The sequence below is a fragment of the Bos javanicus genome, chromosome 9, assembly GCF_032452875.1.
Source record: "Bos javanicus breed banteng chromosome 9, ARS-OSU_banteng_1.0, whole genome shotgun sequence".
NCBI classification, from domain to species: domain Eukaryota; kingdom Metazoa; phylum Chordata; class Mammalia; order Artiodactyla; family Bovidae; genus Bos; species Bos javanicus.
The window spans coordinates 53,235,555-53,259,600 of record NC_083876.1 but is presented as its reverse complement, the minus strand read 5'-3'; the positions used below and the strand labels follow the sequence as shown (position 1 = coordinate 53,259,600).

The window sequence follows — 24,046 nt, the reverse complement described above, 5'->3', positions numbered from 1 at the left end:
TAATTTCAGCTTGTTTACCCTGTAGGTGTTTGACTAATAGACCTCCAGTTCCCCCATCTTCAAAGAAAAGGATGATGCCTATTCTTAAAAGGATAAATGTGAATTAAGGAATGATGTAAATAAAATGTCTGATACATGTTAGCTACCAGTTAGTAAAGGACTACATTATTATTTTCATTTGTGACCTTTCACTAAACTGCAGTTTAACACTATCATTTTTTTTCTTATTTTCCTCCCTCCAACCACAAAAATAAATTCAGGGGGAAAAAAAATTCCTTTGTTGGAACTGTCATTTCAAATAAAATGACACTCAAACAAAATGATATAACATTTCATTGGAAAACTGAAAAGGAAATATTTTCAACAAAATGTTTTTCACTACAGATTTAGAACCATTTTCTGAACTTTGAAATAGTTAATTGTTTCTAACATATATTTATAAAAAAGCAGAGATCAAGAATGAGTCCAGAGTGGGAAAAAGTGTACATGACAAAGTATGCAACTCATATGTGATCATTATTGTGGGAATGGAGATTTCATTATCTTTCTAGTCATCTCGGATATCCAAGTGGTACTAGACCATGGGAGTCTTGAAAAGAGAGGGAGAAAGGGTCACCTGTTAGGCAGTGGCAAAATTAGCCAATAACATTTAAAGAGGATTATATCCAGTACTGTGTGACCAGTTAGTTGTTAAGTGATCAAGCATAGGATTTCTCATTACCTGGTGATAATTACAAGAAGTCAAGGACAACAGGGAAGGAGATTGATTTGGAGCAAGGACGAACAATCTGAGTGGCAGCTGAGACAAAGCTCTATAATTCTTAGCAGTGAAACCAAACAAAAAACAATTAGGATATGAGTATATAAACAAGTTTTATTTTATGCATTTTGTAATATTTTGTATTTTTGCCTATAAAAAATAATCATGTTTTATTTCAGGAAATGAAAAACAATCCTGTTCATTTAATCACTGAAGAAGATCTGAAACAAATCTCCATTTTAGAAAGCATTAATACAAGTAAAAAGGATAAAAAAGATGAACGAAGGAGGAAAGCAACAGGTAACAAATTATTAACAACATGGAAGATTCAAGATGAGTTTTTTATTCATTGCTGTGAACTTTGTATTTATCAGACCTTTAGGAAGGCCTTTTATTTGTTTAATTCACCTGATATTAACCACATCTTTTGATAATGAATTAACTTGATTATAAAAATGAAAATATTGATGGTTACTCTTCATTTTGTGAGAATTAAGCTAATTTCATGACCTCCTGTTCCCATTGCTCTTTAATGTTCCAGCCCTAGTAGCTTTTTTTCTTCTTCTTGATTCTCAGACTTTCCAAGTTTATGTTCACTTCTACCTGGAATGGTCTCATGAATTCAAGTAACTGTTTCCTTCTTATCATCAAGAGCTCCCCTTGAAATGTCAGTTCCTCACAGAGGCCTGCCCAACCACCACCCAGAATAGTAGACAACATTGTCAGTCTCCATATATTATTCTCCTAGTTTGTTACATCACTTTTATCACTGTGATGTCTTTTATCATTTTGGAATCTTCTCCATCTCATTTATTGTTGTTTCCCTAATACTTAGAGCACTTCTTGGCATATTTTAAGTGCCCCATAATTATTTATTGAGTGAATGAATTTCCTGAGGGCCTGTTTTTATGTATTCTTTTAATTTAGAATCACTGGAAATTATCCTAGGTATCACTGGTATACTAGTAACTTGCATTGGGAAATGTAACACATATTTTCCATACTTTTTGTAGTATGAAAAATTTTATTAGTGCTATATCAAGGTTAAAGAAATTAGATATTCAACGTATTTAATCAATAAATACAGCTATATTGAACATCCATTATAAAAACTTTATTTGCTGTGAAAGTTCACTACTTCAAGATTATTTTTCTCTTCAAAAATCTTTTTCTACAAAATCAATAATGGTATTTTGAAATTTGTCCATTCTAGGAAAACTAGAATATGGTAAATTACTGTAAAAAAATCATAATTTTCATAGCAATGCATATTTTGTTAATTGAAGATTTAAAACCACTTAATCAGTTGGTTGTACTTACATCAGTATAACTAGTCTGTTCTATATCCTTCTTAAAACTTAGGGTCATCTGGTGTTTTGTTCTGATACTGCTGTTAAATAGTTTAATTACAGTTCATGGAATAATGTCAAACATATTTACCATAAGAAATGTATTACCAAATGTAAAAAACACATTCACTTTAAACTTTAATTTGAAAGTTGTGTTTTTCTATCATAAAAGCAATAGAACTTACAGAAAATGATGAAATCTAGGTGGCTCAGCTGATAATCAATCTGCTTGCAATGTGGGAGACCTGGGTTCGATCCCTGGGTTGGGAAGATCCCCTGGAGAAGGAAATGGCTACCCACTCCAGTATTCTGGCCTGGAGAATTCCATGGACTGTATAGTCCATGGGGCTGCAAAGAGTCGGACACAACTGTGTGACTTTCACTTCACTTTGACTTTAAGGGAATTCTACTTAGAGTTTAGAAAAAGAATCTTTGTTTTATATATATATATATATATATATATATATATATATATCTCATTCTATTTTAAAATGAATCTTTTATGACGAAATAATTTTCAATATTTTTCAATGTTATAATCCCATTATTATATTTTGTTGAATAGATATTTTAAATGTAGATGTATAATAGAGGAATACTCTAATTTATTGATAGTGTCTTAGTCTGTTTCTTGGTTTGTATTTTTTTAGTCTTTATTTAGCCCATAGGTGATTGATATTTTTCCACTTAACCAATTTATGGTCAGTATTTATTGAGTGCCTGTTATCTGTCCAGCATTGCCTTAACCCTGAGGATGTGAACATTAGTGAGAGAGGCTCCCTACTTTCAAGAAGTTCATTGTCTTTTTTAGGGTGGTGGGAGAGTCAGCATGTCTCCTGTAAACCTGGGGAATAATCTTTCAATCAAGAAGACAAAACCAAATTTGTGAGGTACTGGAATAGGGGCTGTTAGTGAGGCTGTGGTAACAGATATAAACAACTTAGGGCACTTTTGAGGAAGATAGAAGGAAGCTAAAGGGATGAGTTTGGCCAGGAAAAAGTCAAAGCTTCAGAAAATAGATGTTATTACAGAAAGACTGCATTTAGAGTAGATGGGCTATCTAAGTGAGTTGCTTTAATTCAAATATTTCATCTTATTATTTATTAATTTTTATTGTTTGAATTTTAAAAATATTTTAATAAACCACAACATTTAAAAGTGGCTAAAAGTTAAGTTTATTTGGCAATATAGTGTCATTATTTCTAAAAACAGTTATTAGGTAATACTAACTAATGTCATTTTCCCACCAGAGGGCAGTGGAAGTGTGAGAGGAGGAGGTGGCAGCAATGCCAGAGAGTACAAAATTAAAAAAACCAAGAAGAAAGGAAGAAAAGATGATGATAGCGACGATGAGTCATCTCACACAGGTGTGTAGCTCATTTTACTTCTCCTTTGTATGTGTGTGATTTTTTTTAACTTACTTTCTTAAGATGCATACAGTGAGGTGTCTGTGATTATGCAGGAAGTCCTTGCTTTGCAGAGTTTCAGTGGGCACAATTTCACAGTTACGTAACACCAGTACCCCAACAATGCAGTTCATATTTCAGTTACCAGGGTAGTGTACTGAGTAATTGCATAAGGTACAGACTTGGCTGCTGGCTCCTTAGTCCACAGATCACATAAATAACAGATGTGCATCATGGTCTGTGACAGTCACATCACTTATTTCCAGGTTTGTCAAAGACTGATCACTGTGCATCCCTTAACTTGCTTTATGCACTGAAAACACAGCATGTAGTTTGTGTTACCTCCTTGTCCCCCAGTGATAAATCCATGCGACATTTTACAAAAATGCATAATCAAAAGAGGAAATTGGCCAACAAAGATGAATGTGTGGCAGAGAAAACTGATAACACTGGAAATATGAATCAAGAATAAGCGGAGTTGTAGAAGAAATACCTGACTGTGGGAATGTTGAAGTTGCCTCTGTTCAAGAAACTTTAGCTGCGCAGAGGAGCTTGGTAAAGGCACACTTGACGTAAATAAGGGGAATGATTATGACAAAAAGGATAAAGATGTCTTCAGGGTATGAAATTGACAAAAACGCTTCACCTTAAAGGAATTCTCATAAGTGTTTCACAGTGTTGAGAGGGCAAAGAATAAAATGTTGGAAGCTGATTGAGAGTTAAAAAGGGAATATGACAGCTTGCTCAGGCATAGAAAAGGTGCTTGCTCTGTATTTTAAGTTACAGGATGAGAAGAAGGTAAGCAGTGTTCAAATTATTCTTGGTAAGTTTTTTACAAAGAAAGTATTTTCATTCTCAGTGTTTCTGATACACTAAATTACAGTGTACTAAATTAGAATTATTAGTCTTATTTTTCATTTCCATATACATTCATAACCAGCAATAAGAACTTTGAATGTTTTCACAAACATTTTTAAAAGGTTACAGAACAATCATAAATTTTCCCATTGTTTATTACAAACACTTTGCAGTTACAGCTTGCATAGATTTTTATGGTCTCCCAGCTTCCATGCAAAGCAAAGTAGAACATTTTATGAAAAGTGACTCTCTGCAAATTGAAGTTAAAAATAATTTTATCCAAAATTATTTAAATTATTTAAATTTAAAATTATTAAAAATAATTTTAATTTTTATGGTAACACCTAATTGGTTGGTTGCTTGTATCTAAGCAGGGGAACTAGATATATGCATCTTTCTTTATCTAGACTTTAGTTAGTATTTGGTATGGTTAAGTTAGCAAGACACACCTTACTTTGCTTTTCTAAATAAAAGTACGATTTTTTTTATGTTTGTTTTAAAAATTAATGAAACTATGATACCTCCCCTTCTCCTTTTCCCCAGCACAAAGAGAAACTTGAAATGATTTGAGATTTTTTTTTTACCTCTTCCGCAGAATTATTTATCACCTTGGGAAATATAAATATCAAGTGACAAGGCTTCAGATGTTAATACGCCACTACTTGTAATAGAACAATTGCTTAAGATCTGTCTAAAGTATTCTAAAATAAGTCAAAATAGGTACTGTTCTCAACATACATAAAGCAATATTAATTAACAGAAAAGTATCTTAGAAACTGTGAACTCAACCCTTATTTTTAATTAGCATTAAGACTATTCTGTGCGAGTTCCTCAGAGGTTAAACAAGGAGTTAGTGAAGGGGCATTTAAGAAAATACTTCTCTAAAATCTGTAGTCTTAAGTAATTGAGGCAGTGTGATACTCCTTTTGTGTATAGTTTAGTAGGAGAGGAGCTATAAAAGAATTTAAATAAAAGGCAATTTCAGTGCTTTTGAAAAACTGTTTTGTTGTAATCTCAGAAATGGGGGATGCAGTTTGATTCTCAGCTAAAATACACGCTCAACTCTGTGTAAAAGATTACTGGAAGGAAATAATACAGTTTAATAACTAGTCAAATACTATTTGATGTCAGAGAGCAGGAATGAATAGCAGAACTCAGGGGAAAAAAAGGATAGTACTTTCCTATCTATTCTAAAGCTACAAGAAGTAGCTGTACTTAGTTAGATCTTGATGCATACTGAAAATTGATTTTTGAGCTATTCTATTATCTCTAAGGTTTCACTTTTAGGGGCAATAACCTAATTTAGCTGGAAATAATCACTTTTTTATACTTTAACAATTAATTATGGAAATATTGTTAGTTTTCTTTGCAACCCATACTTTCCCAAGTAAGTGAGTAGGCATGACATTTCCTCAATTAACAATTATTTCCATTACATACAAATTTTCCTTGGCATAGAATTATTTCTGTGAGAGCAAAAATAATTATGGCTATAAAATTGTAGGTTTTTTCATCCATGCCTGTTCAAAAAGACAGTTTTTAGCTTCATTCTACTAGAATTGTGGTTCACTTGATTATAAGGATGATTTGATTTTTCGTAAATATTTATAAAGAAGGACAGTCTGCTCCATATCCATTGTTCAACAAAAAAATTATCCTAAGATTTTAACAATCCACTTGATTGTTTTAATTTCCAGATATTTGCATCATCCAAGTTAGATTAGGGGGAGAATCATCGTTACTATTTTCGACTGACATGTAGAAAACAAGTTAAAATGTTATTACTCCAAATGCCACTATATATTCTATTTTAACAGTGTTTTCATTGCTTACTGCTATTTGACATGGGTAATTTTGGTGACAAAAGTTAACATTAGAGACTTTATGATCAGCAATGAATAAATTACTATCGTATTAAATATATTATTTGCTTGTAGGTTGCTTACTTCATTGTTTTTTCCTGCGGCTCGTTTTTTTTTTTACAGGAAAGAAGAAACCAGAGATTACTTTTATGTTCCAGGATGAGATTGAGGATTTTTTAAGAAAACACTTACAAGATGCCCCTGAGGAGTTTATTTCTGAGCTTGCAGAGTATTTAATAAAGCAAGTATATGTTTTTTGTTTTATGATAGAGATTTAGTGAGTTACTAAAATTTTCACAATCTCATTGAAAACATATAATATAGGTGTTTTGTTTTCAAAACTTCAAATTTAAGTCACTAAATTCTAGATTTTGTTTGCTTATAGTAGTTCAACAAATATTTAAGTGTGCTGGGCAAGGCAGTGCCGAAAATACAGGGCAGGAATGTGGAGGCAGTCTCATCTCCTTCTCTGTTCCAGTCCTAGTTGGAAGAAAAACAACATTGCATGAAAAGTAACATCTAAAATGAAAAGATTATTCTCTGTCAAACAGAAGATAAACAGTGCACTTTTAGAGAGAAAATAAAGTAACAAACTGCCCTCAGAGAGAATAAATTTAGACAGCACTACCTTGTAAATGAGCCAGGCTAAATTTATTTTTGTACAGAAATAAATTGTATATAACGACTATCCCTAACTACCATGAAGTTTTCCCACAAGTTAGTCTGTATGTATAAGCTGCTCTAAACGCAATCCAGGAGCCCAGTGCATCTAACTAACTTTTTGAATTTAGAAACAGAGCTTTTGTAGTCAAATTTTAAAAAATTTAAATGAATGCTCTTGTGCATAAATATGTTACATAGTTATATTTTTCATATATAAAAAGTCAAAATAGTTACTATTACCCATTTGCCACTACATTTTAAAAGTCTATTCTGTGTTTAGCATAAGGATTTTTAAAAATACAGATCTTCTTATAGTACTTTAGAAATTGAGAGTTTAAGTTATTATTCCTGAGAATGAGAGACAAATTTATAATCTGCTGTATTTATACCAGATTACCTAATTTAAAAAGTTGCTCTGAACTGAATTTGAACTGAAGCTTTTGTTAAAACTGTTTTTCTTGTTGTCTTTAGTGCAATAAGTTTAATTACTTTATAACTTCAAATTAATTAATTTTAATTTCTGGAATTAGAGGAAAAATTCTTGTGAACCATTCTCCAAATCTTATTATTTTTAAATAGAGATCTTTTTAAAGCCTTATTTCCATAGAAGCAAAATTTCCTATCTACATAAACCCAGTGCATTTTAATGAACTAAATATATTTATCTTATTCATAGACCTTTAAATAAAACTTACCTCGAGGTGGTACATTCAGTTTACATGTCTTCAACTTCTTCGGCCTCTGGAACTGGTAGAAAGCGCACGATCAAGGACTTGCAAGAAGAGGTTTCAAACCTTTACAACAATATTCGATTATTTGAAAAAGGGATGAAGTTCTTTACAGGTATTGTACTTAATAGTGTTTTTTCATTCTCAGTTGTTCTTGGACATTCATTTTAATAAAGCATCTTTATTTTCCAGATGATACCCAGGCTGCTCTTACGAAACACTTACTGAAAACAGTGTGTACTGATATCACTAATCTCGTTTTCAACTTCTTAGCTTCGGACTTAATGATGGCAGTAGATGATCCTGCAACCATTACCAGTGAAGTAAGTTAGTGTTTTTCTTGCCACTCTTGATGTGTTTTGCTTTGAAGTCCAAGTACATTTTATTTTCTCACATCCTAAAAGGAAAATGAAATTCAGGAAGGAGTTTTTACAAATCTGTCAGGTTTTTAGTTCAGGTTTAGTACACTGTATATACAGTTGCTACCAGGACTGGTAAGACCAGTCTATTAACAGTAATAATAAAAGGAAATACTAGTCATTGTGTCTGGAAATGCCTGTAATAAATATGATAGCATGCATGCTTGGCCTTCTACTTCCTATTAGCATATAGAAAGTAACAGGAGAACATTCTCTCTTTTAAAAAAGATAAGTTCTTAGGCTTCCCAGGTGGCACAGTGGTAAAGAATCCATCCACCTGCTAGTGCAGGATACACAGGTTCAGTCCCATAGACAGAGAAGAAGGGCAGTCCACATGTAGTCCAGTTCAGTCACTCAGTCGTGTCTGACTCTTTGCGACCCCATGAATCACAGCACACCAGGCCTCCCTGTCCATCACCAACTCCCGGAGTTCACTCAGACTCACGTCCATCGAGTCGGTGATGCCATCCAGCCATCTCATCCTCTGTCATCCCCTTCTCCTCTTGCCCCCAATCCCTCCCAGCATCAGGGTCTTTTCCAAAGAGTCAACTCTTCGCATGAGGTGGCCAAAGTACTGGAGTTTCAGCTTCAGCATCAGTCCTTCCAGTGAACACCCAGGACTGATCTCCTTCAGAATGGACTGGTTGGATCTCCTTGCAGTCCAAGGGACTCTCAAGAGTCTTCTCCAACACCGCAGCTCAAAAGCATCAATTCTTTGGCGCTCAGCTTTCTTCACAGTCCAACTCTCACATCCACACATGACCACTGGAAAAACCATAGCCTTGACTAGATGGACCTTTGTTGGCAAAGTAATGTCTCTGCTTTTGAATGTGCTATATAGGTTGGTCATAACTTTCCTTCCAAGGAGTAAGCGTCTTTTAATTTCATGGCCACAATCACCATCTGCAGTGATTTTGGAGCCCAAAAAAATAAAGTCTGACACTGTTGCCACTGTTTGCCCATCTATTTCCCATGAAGTGATGAGACCAGATGCCATGATCTTCGTTTTCTGAATGTTGAGCTTTAAGCCAACTGTTTCACTCTCCTCTTTCACTTTCATCAAGAGGCTTTTTAGTTTCTCTTCACTTTCTGCCATAAGGGTGGTGTCGTCTGCATATCTGAGGTTATTGATACTTCTCCCGGCAATCTTGATTCCAGCTTGTGCTTCTTCCAGCCCAGCGTTTCTCATGATGTACTCTGCATAGAAGTTAAATAAGCAGGGTGACAATATACAGCCTTGATGTACTCCTTTTCCTATTTGGAACCAGTCTGTTGTTCCATGTCCAGTTCTAACTGTTGCTTCCTGACCTGTATATAGGTTTCTCAGGAGGCATGTCAGGTGGTCTGGTATTCCCATCTCTTTCAGAATTTTCCACAGTTTATTGTGATCCACACAGTCAAAGGCTTTGGCATAGTCAAGAAAGCAGAAATAGATGTTTTTTTGGAACTCTCTTGCTTTTTCCTTGATCCAACGGATGTTGGCAATTTGATCTCTGGTTCCTCTGCCTTTTCTAAAACCAGCTTGAACGTCTGAAAGTTCACAGTTCACATATTGCTGAAGCCTGGCTTACAGAATGTTGAGCATTACTTTACTAGCATGTGAGATGAGTGCAATTGTGCAGTAGTTTGAGCATTCTTTGACATTGCCTTTCTTTGGGATCGGAATGAAAACTGACCTTTTCCAGTCCTGTGGCCACTGCTGAGTTTTCCAAATTTGCTGGCATGTTGAGTTCAGCATTTTCACAGCATCATCTTTCAGGATTTGAAATAGCCCCACTGGAATTCCATCACCTCCACCAACTTTGTTCATAGTGATGCTTTCTAAGGCCCACTTGACTTCACATTCCAGGATGTCTGGCTCTAGGTGAGTGATCACACCATCGTGATTATCTGGGTCATGAAGATCTGTTTTGTACAGTTCTTCTGTGTATTCTTGCCACCTCTTCTTACTTCTGTTAGGTCCATACCATTTCTGTCCTTTATCAAGACCATCTTTGCATGAAATGTTCCATTGGTGTCTCTAATTTTCTTGGAGAGATCTCTAGTCTTTCCCATTCTGTTGTTTTCCTCTATTTCTTTGCATTGATCGCAGAGGAAGGCTTTCTTACCTCTCCTTGCTATTCTTTGGAACTCTACATTCAGATACTTATATCTTTCCTTTTCTCCTTTGCTTTTCGCTTCTCTTCTTTTCACAGCTATTTGTAAGGCCTCCTCAGACAGTCATTTTGCTTTTTTGCATTTCTTTTTCATGGGGATGTTCTTGATCCCTGTCTCCTGTACAGTGTCATGAACCTCCGTCCGTAGTTCATCAGGCACTCTATCTATCAGATCTAGTCCCTTAAATCTATTTCTCACTTCCACTGTATAATCATTAGGTCATACCTGAGTAGTCTAGTGTTTTTCCCTACTTTCTTCCATTTAAGTCTGAATTTGGCCCATGTAGTCCAGAGGGCCACAAAAAGTTGGACTTAACTAAGCATGCACACACAAATAAGCTCTGTAATGTACAAAATCTTCTTTTAAGCTAATCAGATGACCTAGACTGCAATTAATTTTACCAGATAACCTTTCAGAGAATGAAGGTGACTATCCAAAGAGGTAGGATAGATAGACTGGCTTACCTAAGGTGGATCTTCAGGGAGAAGAGGTGTTTGCCACAAAGACAGGAAGTAAAGCAGCTGAAATTTTAACAATTCTTAGAGGTCTAGGCTAGCACAACAGTTTAGAATCCCATGAGACAGCCAGAACAAGGTGGGGAGAGGGGGAAGAGTAATGGTGTTTAGTTATTTTGAAATCAGGTTTTATTTTCTCCTAATTATTGTTGTGTCACACCCCTTTTTTCTGTTGAGTTGCATATCCCTTACCAGAGTTCTGACCAGATTCTATAACTTTGCAGTTATTTTCATTTCGTGACACTGTCTCATTTATTTAGACTGACTCCAGTTCATTTTCTTAAGTTCTAATCTCAAATTCAAAGCTCCTCTCTTCCCTTTTTGCAGTGTAAGGTGGAGCTATGGCTCCCATTTGCCTAGAGGAAGAAAAGTATGGTCTGCCCCATCCCCCTCTCCTTCCACACCCTGGATCCACTTAAAGTTGGAGATGAGGAAGAATGAAAGACAAAACGGCCTTTATGAGACTGACTGCATATCACTGGCATTGATCCAGTTCAAACCAAATCAGCCTAATGCTTGTGGCCTCTCCTGATGTGACATTTGTCACATAAGTGAGATAGGCTGTTTGGGGGAAATGTTTTTATTATCATGCAACTCCTTCTCATATCAAGGACTCTCCCTAAACCTCCAGAGGTCCATTTATCTCTTCCTCCTACCCTAGAAAGGCACTGTTTCCCTTCCATTCTTCAGCTCAAACAGTGAGTGCCAGCTATGTGGACTTTTTCATGTACCTGCCTGCATGCCAACCTCCGCTGTGGGAAATACATGGGTACTGTCCCATGCCCTTCAAGGGCCACAGGAAGATCGGTGTAACATGGAGGACAGGAGTCAGTAGGTTGTCCAGTCCTCCAAGACACTGTAATTTCAGAGCCTGCTGCCCACACCATTCCAGTAAGGCCTCCTCTAGCACTTCTGCACTAGGAGGAGCATTAAGACTGTCCACAAATGCCACCAAACTTTACAAAGCATATCTGGGGTGGAGTGCAGTAAAGTTCCACACACCAGACACTATAGCATCTGTCTATCCATGGCTCAAGTCCCCTCACTTACAGATACGCTTGATCTTTATGAGTGGGGCTCCGACAACTGGCCTTAGGGAAAAATACTCTTCCCACCACAATGGAAAAGATAAGGAGCAGCCTCTTACCCCAGATTCTCTTTTTCTTGCAAGATGAACAATGGGTATGTGCTCATTCACTCACGTGCTCTCTGATCCTCCTGTTTTACTGCAGGAGCAAATGGGATGAGTGCAGGCTGCATCTAGCTTCTTTGGCTAGCTGTTCACTAACTAGCGTTCTGATGTTAAAGTATTTTACCATATTTTATCCTGAGTTTGCAGTCTGAAATTTAAGAACAAGGATAATACACATTTTTTGTTTTGCTTTGTTTGAATGTATATTCAGTTCAGTTCAGTCACTCAGTCGTGTCCGACTTTGTGACCTCATGGACTGCAGCACAGCAGGCCTCCCTGTCTATCACCAACTCCTAGAGTTCACTCAAAACTCACGTCCATTGAGTCAGTGATGCCATCCAACCATCTCATTCTCTGTCATCCACTTCTCCTGCCTTCAGTCTTTCCCAGCATCAGGGTCTTTTCAAATGAGTCAGTTCTTCATATCACGTGGCCAAAGTATTGGAGTTTCATCTTCAACATCAGTCCTTCCAATGAACATTCAGGACTGATTTCCTTTAGGATGGACTGGTTGGATCTCCTTGCAGTCCAAGGGACTCTCAAGAGTCTTCTCCAACACCACAGTTCAAAAGCATCAATTCTTCCGCACTCAGCTTTCTTCACAGTCCAACTCTCACATCCATACATGACCACTGGAAAAACCATAGCCTTGACTAGATGGACCTTTGTTGGCAAAGTAATGTCTCTGCTTTTTAATATGCTGTGTAGGTTGGTCATAACTTTTCTTGCAAGGAGTAAGCATCTTTTAATTTCATGGCTGAAATCACTATCTGCAGTGATTTTGGAGCCCAAAAAAATAAAGTCTGACACTGTTTCCCCATCTATTTGCCATGAAGTGATGGGACCAGATGCCATGATCTTAGTTTTCTGAATGTTGAGCTTTAAGCCAACTTCTTCACTCCCTTTCACTTTCATCAAGAGGCTCTTTAGTTCTTCGCTTTCTGCCATAAGGGTGGTGTCATCTGCATATCTGAGGTTATTGATATTTCTCCCAGCAGTCTTGATTCCAGCTTGTGCTTCATCCAGCCCAGCGTTTCTCATGATGTACTCTGTAGCTTTGACATGTAGTGCATATACAGTCTCAAAGGATTTTTTTTTTTTTTTGCCCTATAGGTAAGAAAAAAAATTCTAAGTAAATTATCAGAAGAAACAAAAGTGGCTCTCACAAAACTCCACAACTCTCTGAATGAAAAGGTAAATAAAGTTTTACTGTATTCAGATATTTGAGCTAGAATTTGTGATCTTTGAATAGATTTTTATCAAAATAACTGAAAACTAAATTTAAAACTATTCATCTACACTCAAGACATCTCTTTGGAGGGTGAAGAAAGAGACGAAGCTGGGGACACTTTACTGTCTAGTCCTAAATCACAGTTTCAAACCTAATGACAAAATGACCTTTTTAAAAATTGTATTTGGGGCATAAAATTATAAAACAGTATTAAATGACTGCTTTTCTTTAGGCGACTGTTTATAAAAGTAAATAATGGTTTAAATACCTTTCCAGAGCATAGAAGACTTTCTTGCTTGTCTGGATTCTGCAGCAGAAGCTTGTGATATTATGTTGAAGAAGGGAGACAAAAAAAGAGAAAGGTAACACTGAATTAATGTCTGAAATTGGAGTCTGTCTGAATCCTGCAAAGAGAACTGTTGTATCTAAGTGGCTATAGACCTTCAAACGTAGTCAGTCTTCATATCCTTAAGTGTCCCTCTCTGACCCAATGGAATAAGGTATCAGAGTTCTTAATCCCATATCTGATCAAGCCTAGGAATTAATAATTCTTATTAGCCTTAAGACCTTCTTTATAGGAAGCCTTATTTAAACCACGGCACTTCTGTTTGATACCCTACAATTCAAAATAAAAAGCATACTTAGAAAAACTATACATCAGAGATTCTCAATCTATATAGTTTTTCTATTTTTAGCAGATTAGTTTATCAGTGCTGTTCAGAACTATGTGTCTGTTGCATAAAAGGTCCTTTAAATTGTTTATGAAACCTAACAATAACCTTCCCCCAGAAGGGAAGAACTGAAATTGGTGAGAACTTGTTAGAATATGATAACATGCTTATGTTACTTTCTTTTTGTTTAGGCAGGTACTGTTTCAGCATCGACAAGCACTGGTTGAACAGCTAAAAGTCACAGAAGACCCTGCTCTTACTCTGCATCTCACGTCGGTTCTGTTGTTTCAATTCTCAACCCATAGCATGCTCCATGCACCTGGAAGATGTGTCCCCCAGATCATTGCTTTTCTGAGTAGTAAAATTCCAGAGGTATTATATTTTCAGTGTACTTGAAACTTTTAAAACTTTTAGATTCTGAATATTTTGAGTGTACTAACATCATGTTTCTGCTTCCTGGAATGAGAACAGTGAAGGAGGAGATTGATTTTTAAAACTCAGCATAGTTCAGGAATGTTTCAGGATCCTTTAAGATCTATGGTAAAGAATATTCTGAATTTAGAAATTAAGCTTTTGGAAGTGATATAACAATGTTCAGTCTTCCATTTCAGTTTATGCAGGTTTAACCTGTCCTTCAAGAATCAGCTCAAAAAGTCTTACCCAACACACATTCTTCTGAGGGACTTCTCAGCTAGAAGTAAACTGGCTTCTTTGAACTTTCATGTCACTTTATCTTTGGTGATAGAACCCAGCTCAGTCAACTTACATTAAAACTATCTGTATTCATGTTTTATCTCCCCCAAACTAACCTCCTTGAGAGCAAGGAACCTCCTTGAGAGCAAGGACCTTGCTAGATTCAGCTTTCTACTTCTATGACCAGTAATTTGTAAAGATGAAGACCTGCAGTGTATAATGGTTGAATAAATCTTACTTTGTCCCACAGAAAATTAAGTCGTGTTTGTTAACTTTGCTCTCCTTTCTCTTTTCACAGGATCAACATGCTCTTTTAGTAAAGTATCAAGGTTTGGTTGTAAAGCATTTAGTCAGTCAAAATAAGAAGACTGGGCAGGGAGAAGATCCCTTGAGTGATGAATTAGACAAAGAACAAGAGGATATCATCAATACAACTCGTAAAGAACTTCAGGAGCTTTCCTCATCCATTAAAGACCTTGTTCTCAAATCTAGGAAGTCATCAGTGACAGAAGAGTGATGATTTTAATTTACTTAATGTTGTCATACAGTAAATATTTTTCCCTTTAAATAAGTTAAAGGTGAGTGGTTACCAAAAAAAAAAAATACTCATTTCACAGTCCAGAATCCCAATAGCACCTCCCACACCCACAATTCAGTTAAAACAGTAGCACTGTATTCATTGTAAGTTTAAAAAAATGTAAATTTTTGTAAATTGGGCTCTCCATGGAAGGTTTCTTTTTCACATTATTCTAAAAATTATACATTTCAAGTTTATTTTCTTCCTAGAAGGTGAATGAAAAATAAATTTTCTGATATCTTTTATCTCTAGGAAAGGACTCTTTTGTTGTGTTACTAGATTTCAGGTGACATGTGTAAATATAATTTTCATAGAAACTTAAAATGTGGTCAGTGTCTTTTAAAGAAAGGAAAAACCTTTAGTATCAAAATGAAAATAGTGTATTTTTCTTTAAAATTAATAGAGAACGCTTCAAAAGAAGTTTGCCAACTGAAGGCCTCTCATTTCCCCCACAAGAGTGAACTTCTGTGTGTCTGGGGGCTTCAGGGATGTGTTTACAGATATAGAAGAATACCCGAGAGTCCCATCCATTTCTGTGCTCTATTCTAAAATAAGATGCTAACAAGAGTCAGAGAAAAAGTAGTAATTTACTACTTACAGGTGTTAAATCACATTTACTAAAAATGTAGTACAAATAGTTTTCTATAACCCAGTTTGCATTTCTGAATTTCATTTTTCATATCAGTAGACACTGTCACCTAATACTTTGTTGTAGGGGATCTATAATGCATTTAAATCGTTGGGACTTTTTTTTTTTTTTAAATAGAAACTTATTTAGAAATAGGTATTCTTAATTTATAAAGATTAGCAATTAAAAGACTAAAATAGTTCCTTGGAGTAATAATTTTAATCAAATGAGTTTTAAGCAACAACTTATTGTATATAAAAAAGGAATTATTTAAAATAGTAAATTAAATCTCCAATATTTAAAAAAATACTATTTTATATTATTCCTTATATGGCATTTAAAACAATGTTTTAAAATGTTTGAATACAAAGATCAGTCTACCTCTACCCTAATTCTAGACAAAGTATTAACATTGATTGAAAGAAATTAATAAATTTGCTAAGCAATGTCAAAGTTGATAGGAATATAACAAATTTTAAAATATTTTCCATTGGTAATTTTCTATTAATGTATTTTCATAAGGGCAAAGAAGAAAAATGACAAATCCTCTGTGACCACAAACTCCACTTAGTCGTGTTGATTCAGGTTCCAGAATACACCCAACCTAATTTTTTATTCAGTGCTTGTTTAAAGATCTTATTACTTAGGTTTCAAGAGATACCAAGTAATCCACATTTAAGTCAAAGTATCAGACAATGAAACAAAAAGCCATTCTTACTTTGTTGCATTAAACTTTCATTAAATTCTTTTTCTTTTATCAAAATGGTTATTTTTCCACAGTGAATAAGCAGTTTTTTATTATTTTTGTAAATAAAATTACTTAGCTGATTTTGTATGTAAAAATCTAATTTCATTAATAAAACAAAAACTGTTAAATGTTTACTGTGCTCTTAATGGGCAGATTTAAGAATGTTATTTAGAATAAAGTTCTCTTTCTATTAAATTTTATGTGCTTTGAATCTTCTACTTTAACTACTAGGATTGATGTATATGTGTAATGTATTTACATTTTAAAATTTTTATTCTGAATATTTTTAGAGGATTTTATTACGTTTGTACACAAAAATAGTTCCATAGTCCTCTGTGCCTTTTATTCCTTGCAAGTTTGCCATTCATGAACCATTTCACCTTAATAAATCATTTTCAGTTACCTGGATTTCAGCAAATGTATAGCTGAACTTTTATCTGCTATTAGTACTTCTTACTATTGCACATAATGGCAGGGATATTTGAATAATATGCTCAGGTATTTATGTTCATATGTTCTCTCTCCAGACCATTTGTTTTTGAATAGTCAAAGGAAACTCATTTCTGACCATCAGAGTCAATGAACAATGGCATATGTTAAGCAAAAATCACAGTGTATTTCCCAAAAAGACCTTAATATGAAATTAGAAAAATAAATGTAGAAGTTGCTTAACCTGAATATAGACCCATCTTGAACTTTTTGGAGAATGTACTTTAGTCAGACCATGAAGCACCAAGGGTGAAGTCAAAGTGCAGCAGTAATCTGAAGAGTGTGTCTGTAGAGTGAAAAGAAACAGTTCATTCCTTCCTCAGAAATGCCACTTGACACACAGCCAGATGGGATTTTTTTTCTATCAAGAACTAACTTACATGAGTTGGGTGGGGACAATGGAAGTTTTGCTCTCTTTGACTAATACCAATGAAGCCTTTGACCCCAGTGTACACAGTATATAAGGAAAATGAAAGAAAGAAATTTATAAATTTTGGCATGTAGATTTTCCACAAAATCTGAGAGCACTATTAAAGTTATGGCTATTAAAATAGCCTACAGATTCACTCAAGTTGTTCCCCTCTGAAGGCCACACTACACAAACAGGAGAATAAATAGAACCCAGGACTCCACAGCAATGGAAGAAAAAGAAATGAATACAAATTGGAAAAGAAGTAAAACTGTCCCTATTTGCAGATGACATGATACTATACATAGAAAATCCTGAGGATACTACCAGAAAACTACTAGGGCTCACCAATGAATTCAGTCAAGTTGCAGGATACAAAATAAATACACAGAAATCCACTACATTTCTGTACGCTAACAATGAAATTTTAGAAATAAGGAAACCCATATAAAGAAGAATAGGATACCTAGGAATAAACTTAACTGCAAAAGATCTGTACTCAGAAAACTCTAAGATGCTGATAAAAGAAACTGAAGCCCACACAAACAGATGGAAAGAGATTACCATGTGCTTGGATTAAAAGAATATTGTTGAAATAACCATACTACTCAAGGCATTTTACAGATTCAGTGTAATCCCTATCAAATTACCAATTGTATTTTTCACAGAACTGGAACAAAAAATTGTTAATTGTAAACACAAAAGACCTCAAATAGCCAAAACACTTTCGAGAAAGAGCTGGAAGAATCCCACTCCCTGACTTAAGAATATAAAGCTACAGTAAATAAGTATGATATTGACACAAACAGACACACAGATCAGTGGAACAGAATCGAATCCAGAAATAAGCCCATGTGTTTAAGGTCAATTATCTACAGCAAAGAAGGAAAACATACAGTCGAAAAAAGTCTTCCATAAGTGGACAGCTGCATGTAAAAGAATGAAATTACAACATTCTCTTAACACCATATTAAAAAAATAGACTCAATAGAGTTAAAGACCTAAATGTAAGACGATACAATAAAATTTGCAGAGGAAAACACACAGAAAACTCTTTTACATAAATAGTAACTTTTTGATCTATCTCCTAGAGTAACGTAAAGAAAAACAGAAGTTTTAAAATGGGACCTAGTTAAACCTAAGAGCCTTGCACAGCAAGAGAAACCACAAAGAAAATGGAGAGACATCCCTCAAAAGGTAGAATGTATTTACAAATGATGTGACTGATAAGGGATTCATTTCCAAAATATACAAACAGCTCATACAACTCAATAACAAAAAAGCAATTAAAAAATAGGCAATGCATCTAAATAGACATTTCTCCAAAGAAAACATACAGATAGTCAATGGGTATTTACAGTATACTAACACATATATATGGAATTTAGAAAGATGGTAACAATAACCCTGTATACGAGACAGCAAAAGAGACACTGATGTATAGAACAGTCTTATGGACTCTGGGAGAGGGAGAGGGTGGGAAGATTTGGGAGAATGGCATTGAAACATGTATACTATCAGGTATGAAACGAGTCACCAGTCCAGGTTCAATGCAGGATACTGGATGCTTGGGGCTGGTGCACTGGGATGACCCAGAGGGATGGTATGGGGAGGCAGGAGGGAGGAGGGTTCAGGATGGGGAACACATGTATACCTGTGGCGGATTCATTTCGATATTTGGCAAAACCAATACAATATTGTAAAGTTTAAAAAAAAGTAAAAAAAACAAAAGATGCTCAACATCATAATTATTAGAAAAATGCAAATCAAAACTACAGTGAGGTGTATCACCACACACTGGTCAGAATGGCCATCAAAAAGTTTATAAACAGTGCTCAAGAGGGTACAGAGAAAAAGAAAACCTCCTGCACTGTTTGTGGGGATATAAATTGGTGCAGCCACTACTGAGCACAGTATGGAGGTTTCTTAAATACTAAAGATGGAGTTGCCATATGATCTAGCAATCCATTCCTGGGCACATACCCTGAAAAGACAAAAACTCTAATTTGAAAGGATACATGCACCCCAGTGTTCACAGCAGCACTACTTAACAGTAGCCAGCACATGAAAGAAGCCTATAAATGTCCATCAAAACATAATGGAAAGAGAAGATGTGGCATATATGTTATACATAGAGAGATATATAGTATATGGGGCTTCCCTTGTGGCTCAGCTGGTAAAGAATCCACCTGCAATGCAGGAGACCTGGGTTCGATCCCTGGGTCAGGAAGATCCCCTGGAGAAAGGAAAAGCTACTCACTCCAATATTCTGGCCTGGAGAATTCCATGGCCTGTACAGTCCATGGGGTTGCAGAGAGTCAGACACGACTGAGCAACTTTCACTTTTCCTATAGTATATTACTCAGCCATTAAAAAAGAATGAAATAATGCCATTTGCAATAACACGGATGGACCTAAACTTTCATACTAATTAAATCAAGTCAGAGAGACACAGTATCACATAGAATCTAAAAAACGCATGCGTACTATGTCACGTCAGTCGTGTCTCTTTGTGACCCTATGGACTGTAGCCCTCTAGGCTCCTCTGTCCATGGGATTCTCCAGGCATGAATACTGAAGTGTGTTGCCATTTCCTTGGCACCACCCAGGAAGCCCATATAAGTGAACTTGTTTACAAAACAGAAATAGACTCACAGACATAGAAAACAAATTTATGGTTACCAGAGGGGATAGCAGTGGGTAGAGGGGAGATAAGTTAGGAATTTCAGATAAAATAGATAATAAGGACCTGCTGTATAGCACAGGAAACTATATTCAATATCTGATAATAACCAATAATGGGGGGAAATCTGAAAAATATATATGTATATATTTGTGTGTGTGTGTGTTTTAGTGTTAGTCACTCAGTTGTGTCCAATTGTTTGTGACCCCATGGACTGTAGCCTGCCAGGCTTCTCTGCCCATGAGATTTTCCAGGCAAGGATACTGGAGTGGGTTGCCATTTCCTTCTCCAAGGGATCTTCCTGACCCAGGGATCGAACCTGGGTTTCTTGCATTGTAGGCAGATTCTGTACCATCTGAGCCACCAGGGAAGTGTGTGTGTGTGTGTGTGTGTACACACATATATGTGTGTGTGTGTGTACACACATATATGTATGTGTGTATATATATACATACATATATCATTAAAAAGTCACTTTGCTATATATCTGAAACATGGTAAATCAACTATAAATAAATTAAAAAAAAAAATAGAACCCAGGTCAGACTTTTTCCAAATCATTAAGAAAGCAAGCCTGACTTTTGGATCTTCAAAAACTGTTTATTCCATTTACACACAAAAAGAAGGAACTACTACATTAAACCACACATAAACCACACATAAACACACACTGTTTATTCCATCACACACAAAAAGAAGGAACTACTACATTAAACAGGTATTAAATTTTTTAAGGTCCCCAATGTTGTGTTTTATGTGTTTTACCAGGCTTGTCTCTATTTGCACCTCTGTTCCTCTTCAATGATTAGTAGTAAGACTTAACTTGAATGTGTGTTTGAAGAGCAGGAAGGAAGGGATTATATTGGGGTGTGATGGAGGAAAGAGAGGACATGGTGAGTTTCAATCCTTGGCTCAATAATCTGGATCCTGTAAGACAACTAAGTACAAAGAATAAGAATACAGATCTTAAAAATGTGTCTTGCTTTCAAGGTGATGGCAAGAATCAACAGTTATAGTTCAATACAGTGTTTAGAGAGCAGCAAGCAGAGGATGTAATGGGAGAAGAAAGTCAAACTGTCTTGCACTGCAGGGAGGGGAACTGAACCAGCTAGAGGTGACCCTTAAGAAAAGTAGGACTAGCCTGGTAAGGGCATTTCTGGACCAAGAAAAGGAGATTCCAGACTACTAAGATAATATGAAGCAAGAAATTTTGGAATTCCTAAAGTATGAGAAATATGAAAAATGATTTGGGAAGTAGTGTAAGATGAAGCTGGAGAGACTAGAGGAGGAGGAATCACAAAATGGCTTACATTTAAGCTGAGAAGTTAGCCATTCTCCTAAAAGCAAGAGATTGCCTTTAAAGATTAATCAGGGAAGTGAGGTGATTGTCTTTTAAAAAGATCATCCATTCTAAAAGGCAATTTGACAGTTTGCCAAAATCCTTTAAAATGTATGTATTATTTGTGAGATCAGTGTCTCCTGAGAAGTAAAATGTGAACTTAAAAACGTGTACAAATCTTTTCCCCCCAGCCTCTGATAGAAATGTGGATGATACATCTCTCAAGGAATGGAGGCAGTCTTCCACCAAAGAAAAGTCCTTTCTCTGACTAGTCAAGCTATGACAAAATCCCCACAGGTTTTCTTCTGTGTTCATTATTCATTATAAAGAAGAAAAAATCATTTTAGCAAATTGTTTTCCTACTAAACTGTCTTTACTTACTAGTAAAGTGCAGCCTTAAACTAAATGTTTAAGTTTAAATTAATGAACTTAGAGTGTTCTATTTTTTTTTCTTCTCTCTTTCCCACAAGAATCTAAGTCTTGTGAGTCATAAATTATAAATGCTGAGGCTAAGTTTTGGTGTTGAAGAAAACAGATCATAGAGAAAAAAGAGGAAACATTATTCCATCACATACTTCATTATGTTGCAGCCATTATTTACAGCCACTTTAAAAATATTGGATTTGGAAAATCACAGTATATTAAGTAAAAAAGATATATGCAGTGTGGTTTTGATTTTCTTATTAAACGTATTTAACTATAGCTGTGTAAGCATTTGCATGAAAATACATAAACATTTCCTCGTATAGCTACATGTATGCATACAGAATATTTCAAAGATATTTGAGTGACGAATTGTGACTGTCTCTTGGATTTCAAGTCATTTTAAACAATGTTTTTCATTATTTCAGACTTTCTGCAAGAAGCATGTATTTTATAATTCAATAAATATATCTTTAAATATTGTTTTATAGTGATACAAAGAAATTATAGAAGGGAACTAGACTGAGGTAGATGCCAAATGTTTTATGACTGATAACAACAATCCTGGAGAAGGCAGTGGCACCCCACTCCAGTACTCTTGCCTGGAAAATCCCATGGACGGAGGAGCCAGGTAGGCTGCAGTCCATGGGGTAGTGAAGAGTCAGACAGGACTGAGCGACTTCACTTTGACTTTTCACTTTCATGCATTGGAGAAGGAAATGGCACCCCACTCCAGTGTTCTTGCCTGGAGAATCCCAGGGACAGGGGAGCCTGGTGGGCTGCCATCTATGGGGTTGCACAGAGTCAGACACGACTGAAGCGACTTAGCAGCAGCAGCAGCAGCAACAACAATCCAAGTGAGAAATGTGAGGGCCAGAATGCAGGGATAATGACAAATCTAGGAAATATTTAACAAAGTAGAACCACCAGAAGTTGAGGATGGGGATGAATGATGGGGATGGTGGAGACTAACTGAGGAAAGTGACAAGTCCAAGGTATGATGGATTAGGTGATTGTGCCATGTCCTGAGACAGGAAATGCAGCAGACCTCATCTGTACAGTGAGAGGTGGGGAAAAGATAAAAGTGTTTGTTTGGGAGGCCTACGGACCTCTGTGCAAAGAGGATACAAGCGAACAGACAATAGGATACAGGCCTAGAACCTTAGACAGCAATACCAGCTGAGAATACAGGCTTAACAGTCATAATATATTACTAATCGTTTTCATGAGAAAACCCATGGAGAGTGTAGAGAAGCATTCTGAACTGAGAATGAAGTTCTAGGGAAGGGTGAGGTGAATAAAGGGAAAGGAGGTTGAAGATGCTAAGCCCAAGGAGAAAATTAAGAGAGAATGATTTAGTGAGACCAAGGGAAGCGAGTTTCAAAAAGAAATGGACATGGCAGAGATGAGAAATTTCAGGTAAGATTAAAGACAGTTATTCTTAGGAGTGTTAACTAAGATATTTTATGAGCTTAATGGAGCTACGTGGAATAGTTTGAGAATGGAGCGGGAGGATCTTAGGTTGGATGCGTGAATGAAGATTACCCTCTCAGGAAAACACAGGGGCAATAAAGAGGGTTCCATAACTACATGGGGACATAGGCGACTTTATAACTCCTGGACTCTACTTCCTCACCTTTAAAAGGAGAAAATTAATGCCAGTCTGCCCATGGCATCATAAGAATTAAAAGCTATTACTAATAATAGGTTTTATGTTAGATTGAATGTTTTATAATAGTTTGAATGTTCTCTTGTCCTTTCACTGAATCAATTTGTTGCTGCTCATCACAATGTTTTCATTTTCATAATATCTTTATCATCAAAGTCAGGTGAATAACAAGGCACTGAGTTGACTGCCTTTATATATTTCCCTAGCTCCAGTTTTTTGATTGTATGTAACTGAGTTTGACCTCAGAAAACATTAACATATTTCTTTGGCACCTCGAACAAGGACAGGTCAAGTTTGGTCTGGGAATAGATGGCGTTAAAGCAGAACATTTCCTTCCTCACCCACCTTTACAAACTGAAGAAATGGCCTTAAACAGAGAGATTAAAAGTAAATGTCACCTGCTTTATAGATAAATATGACCCACTGAGAATTCCTGTTGTAGATTAGTTCAGTATTCAAACATTTCTTTAGATCCAGCTCCTGAAATATCTGGCCACTTTTTAAGTTTTGACTTCAGATTTCAAAAGCCTGAGTTTGTGCTTAAGTGAAGTCATACAGCCATGGACGTGACATAACA

At 35.9% G+C, this 24,046-nt stretch overlaps 1 protein-coding gene across 3 annotated transcripts in view; it reads left to right on the top strand.

Moving 5' to 3' along the window:
- The window catches only part of UFL1 (UFM1 specific ligase 1), a 67,647-nt gene extending 50,782 nt beyond the window's left edge, over positions 1 to 16,865 (top strand). For all 3 annotated transcript variants that reach the window (XM_061427788.1, XM_061427787.1, XM_061427789.1), the window contains 9 exons: positions 940 to 1,060; positions 3,360 to 3,476; positions 6,359 to 6,476; positions 7,575 to 7,741; positions 7,819 to 7,949; positions 13,023 to 13,103; positions 13,417 to 13,502; positions 14,003 to 14,183; positions 14,803 to 16,865. In XM_061427788.1, the coding sequence (XP_061283772.1) occupies positions 940 to 1,060; positions 3,360 to 3,476; positions 6,359 to 6,476; positions 7,575 to 7,741; positions 7,819 to 7,949; positions 13,023 to 13,103; positions 13,417 to 13,502; positions 14,003 to 14,183; positions 14,803 to 15,021 (1,221 nt within the window). In that variant the 3' untranslated portion in view covers positions 15,022 to 16,865. The remainder of the gene's footprint in view (positions 1 to 939; positions 1,061 to 3,359; positions 3,477 to 6,358; positions 6,477 to 7,574; positions 7,742 to 7,818; positions 7,950 to 13,022; positions 13,104 to 13,416; positions 13,503 to 14,002; positions 14,184 to 14,802) is intronic.
- Positions 16,866 to 24,046: the final 7,181 nt, after the last annotated feature.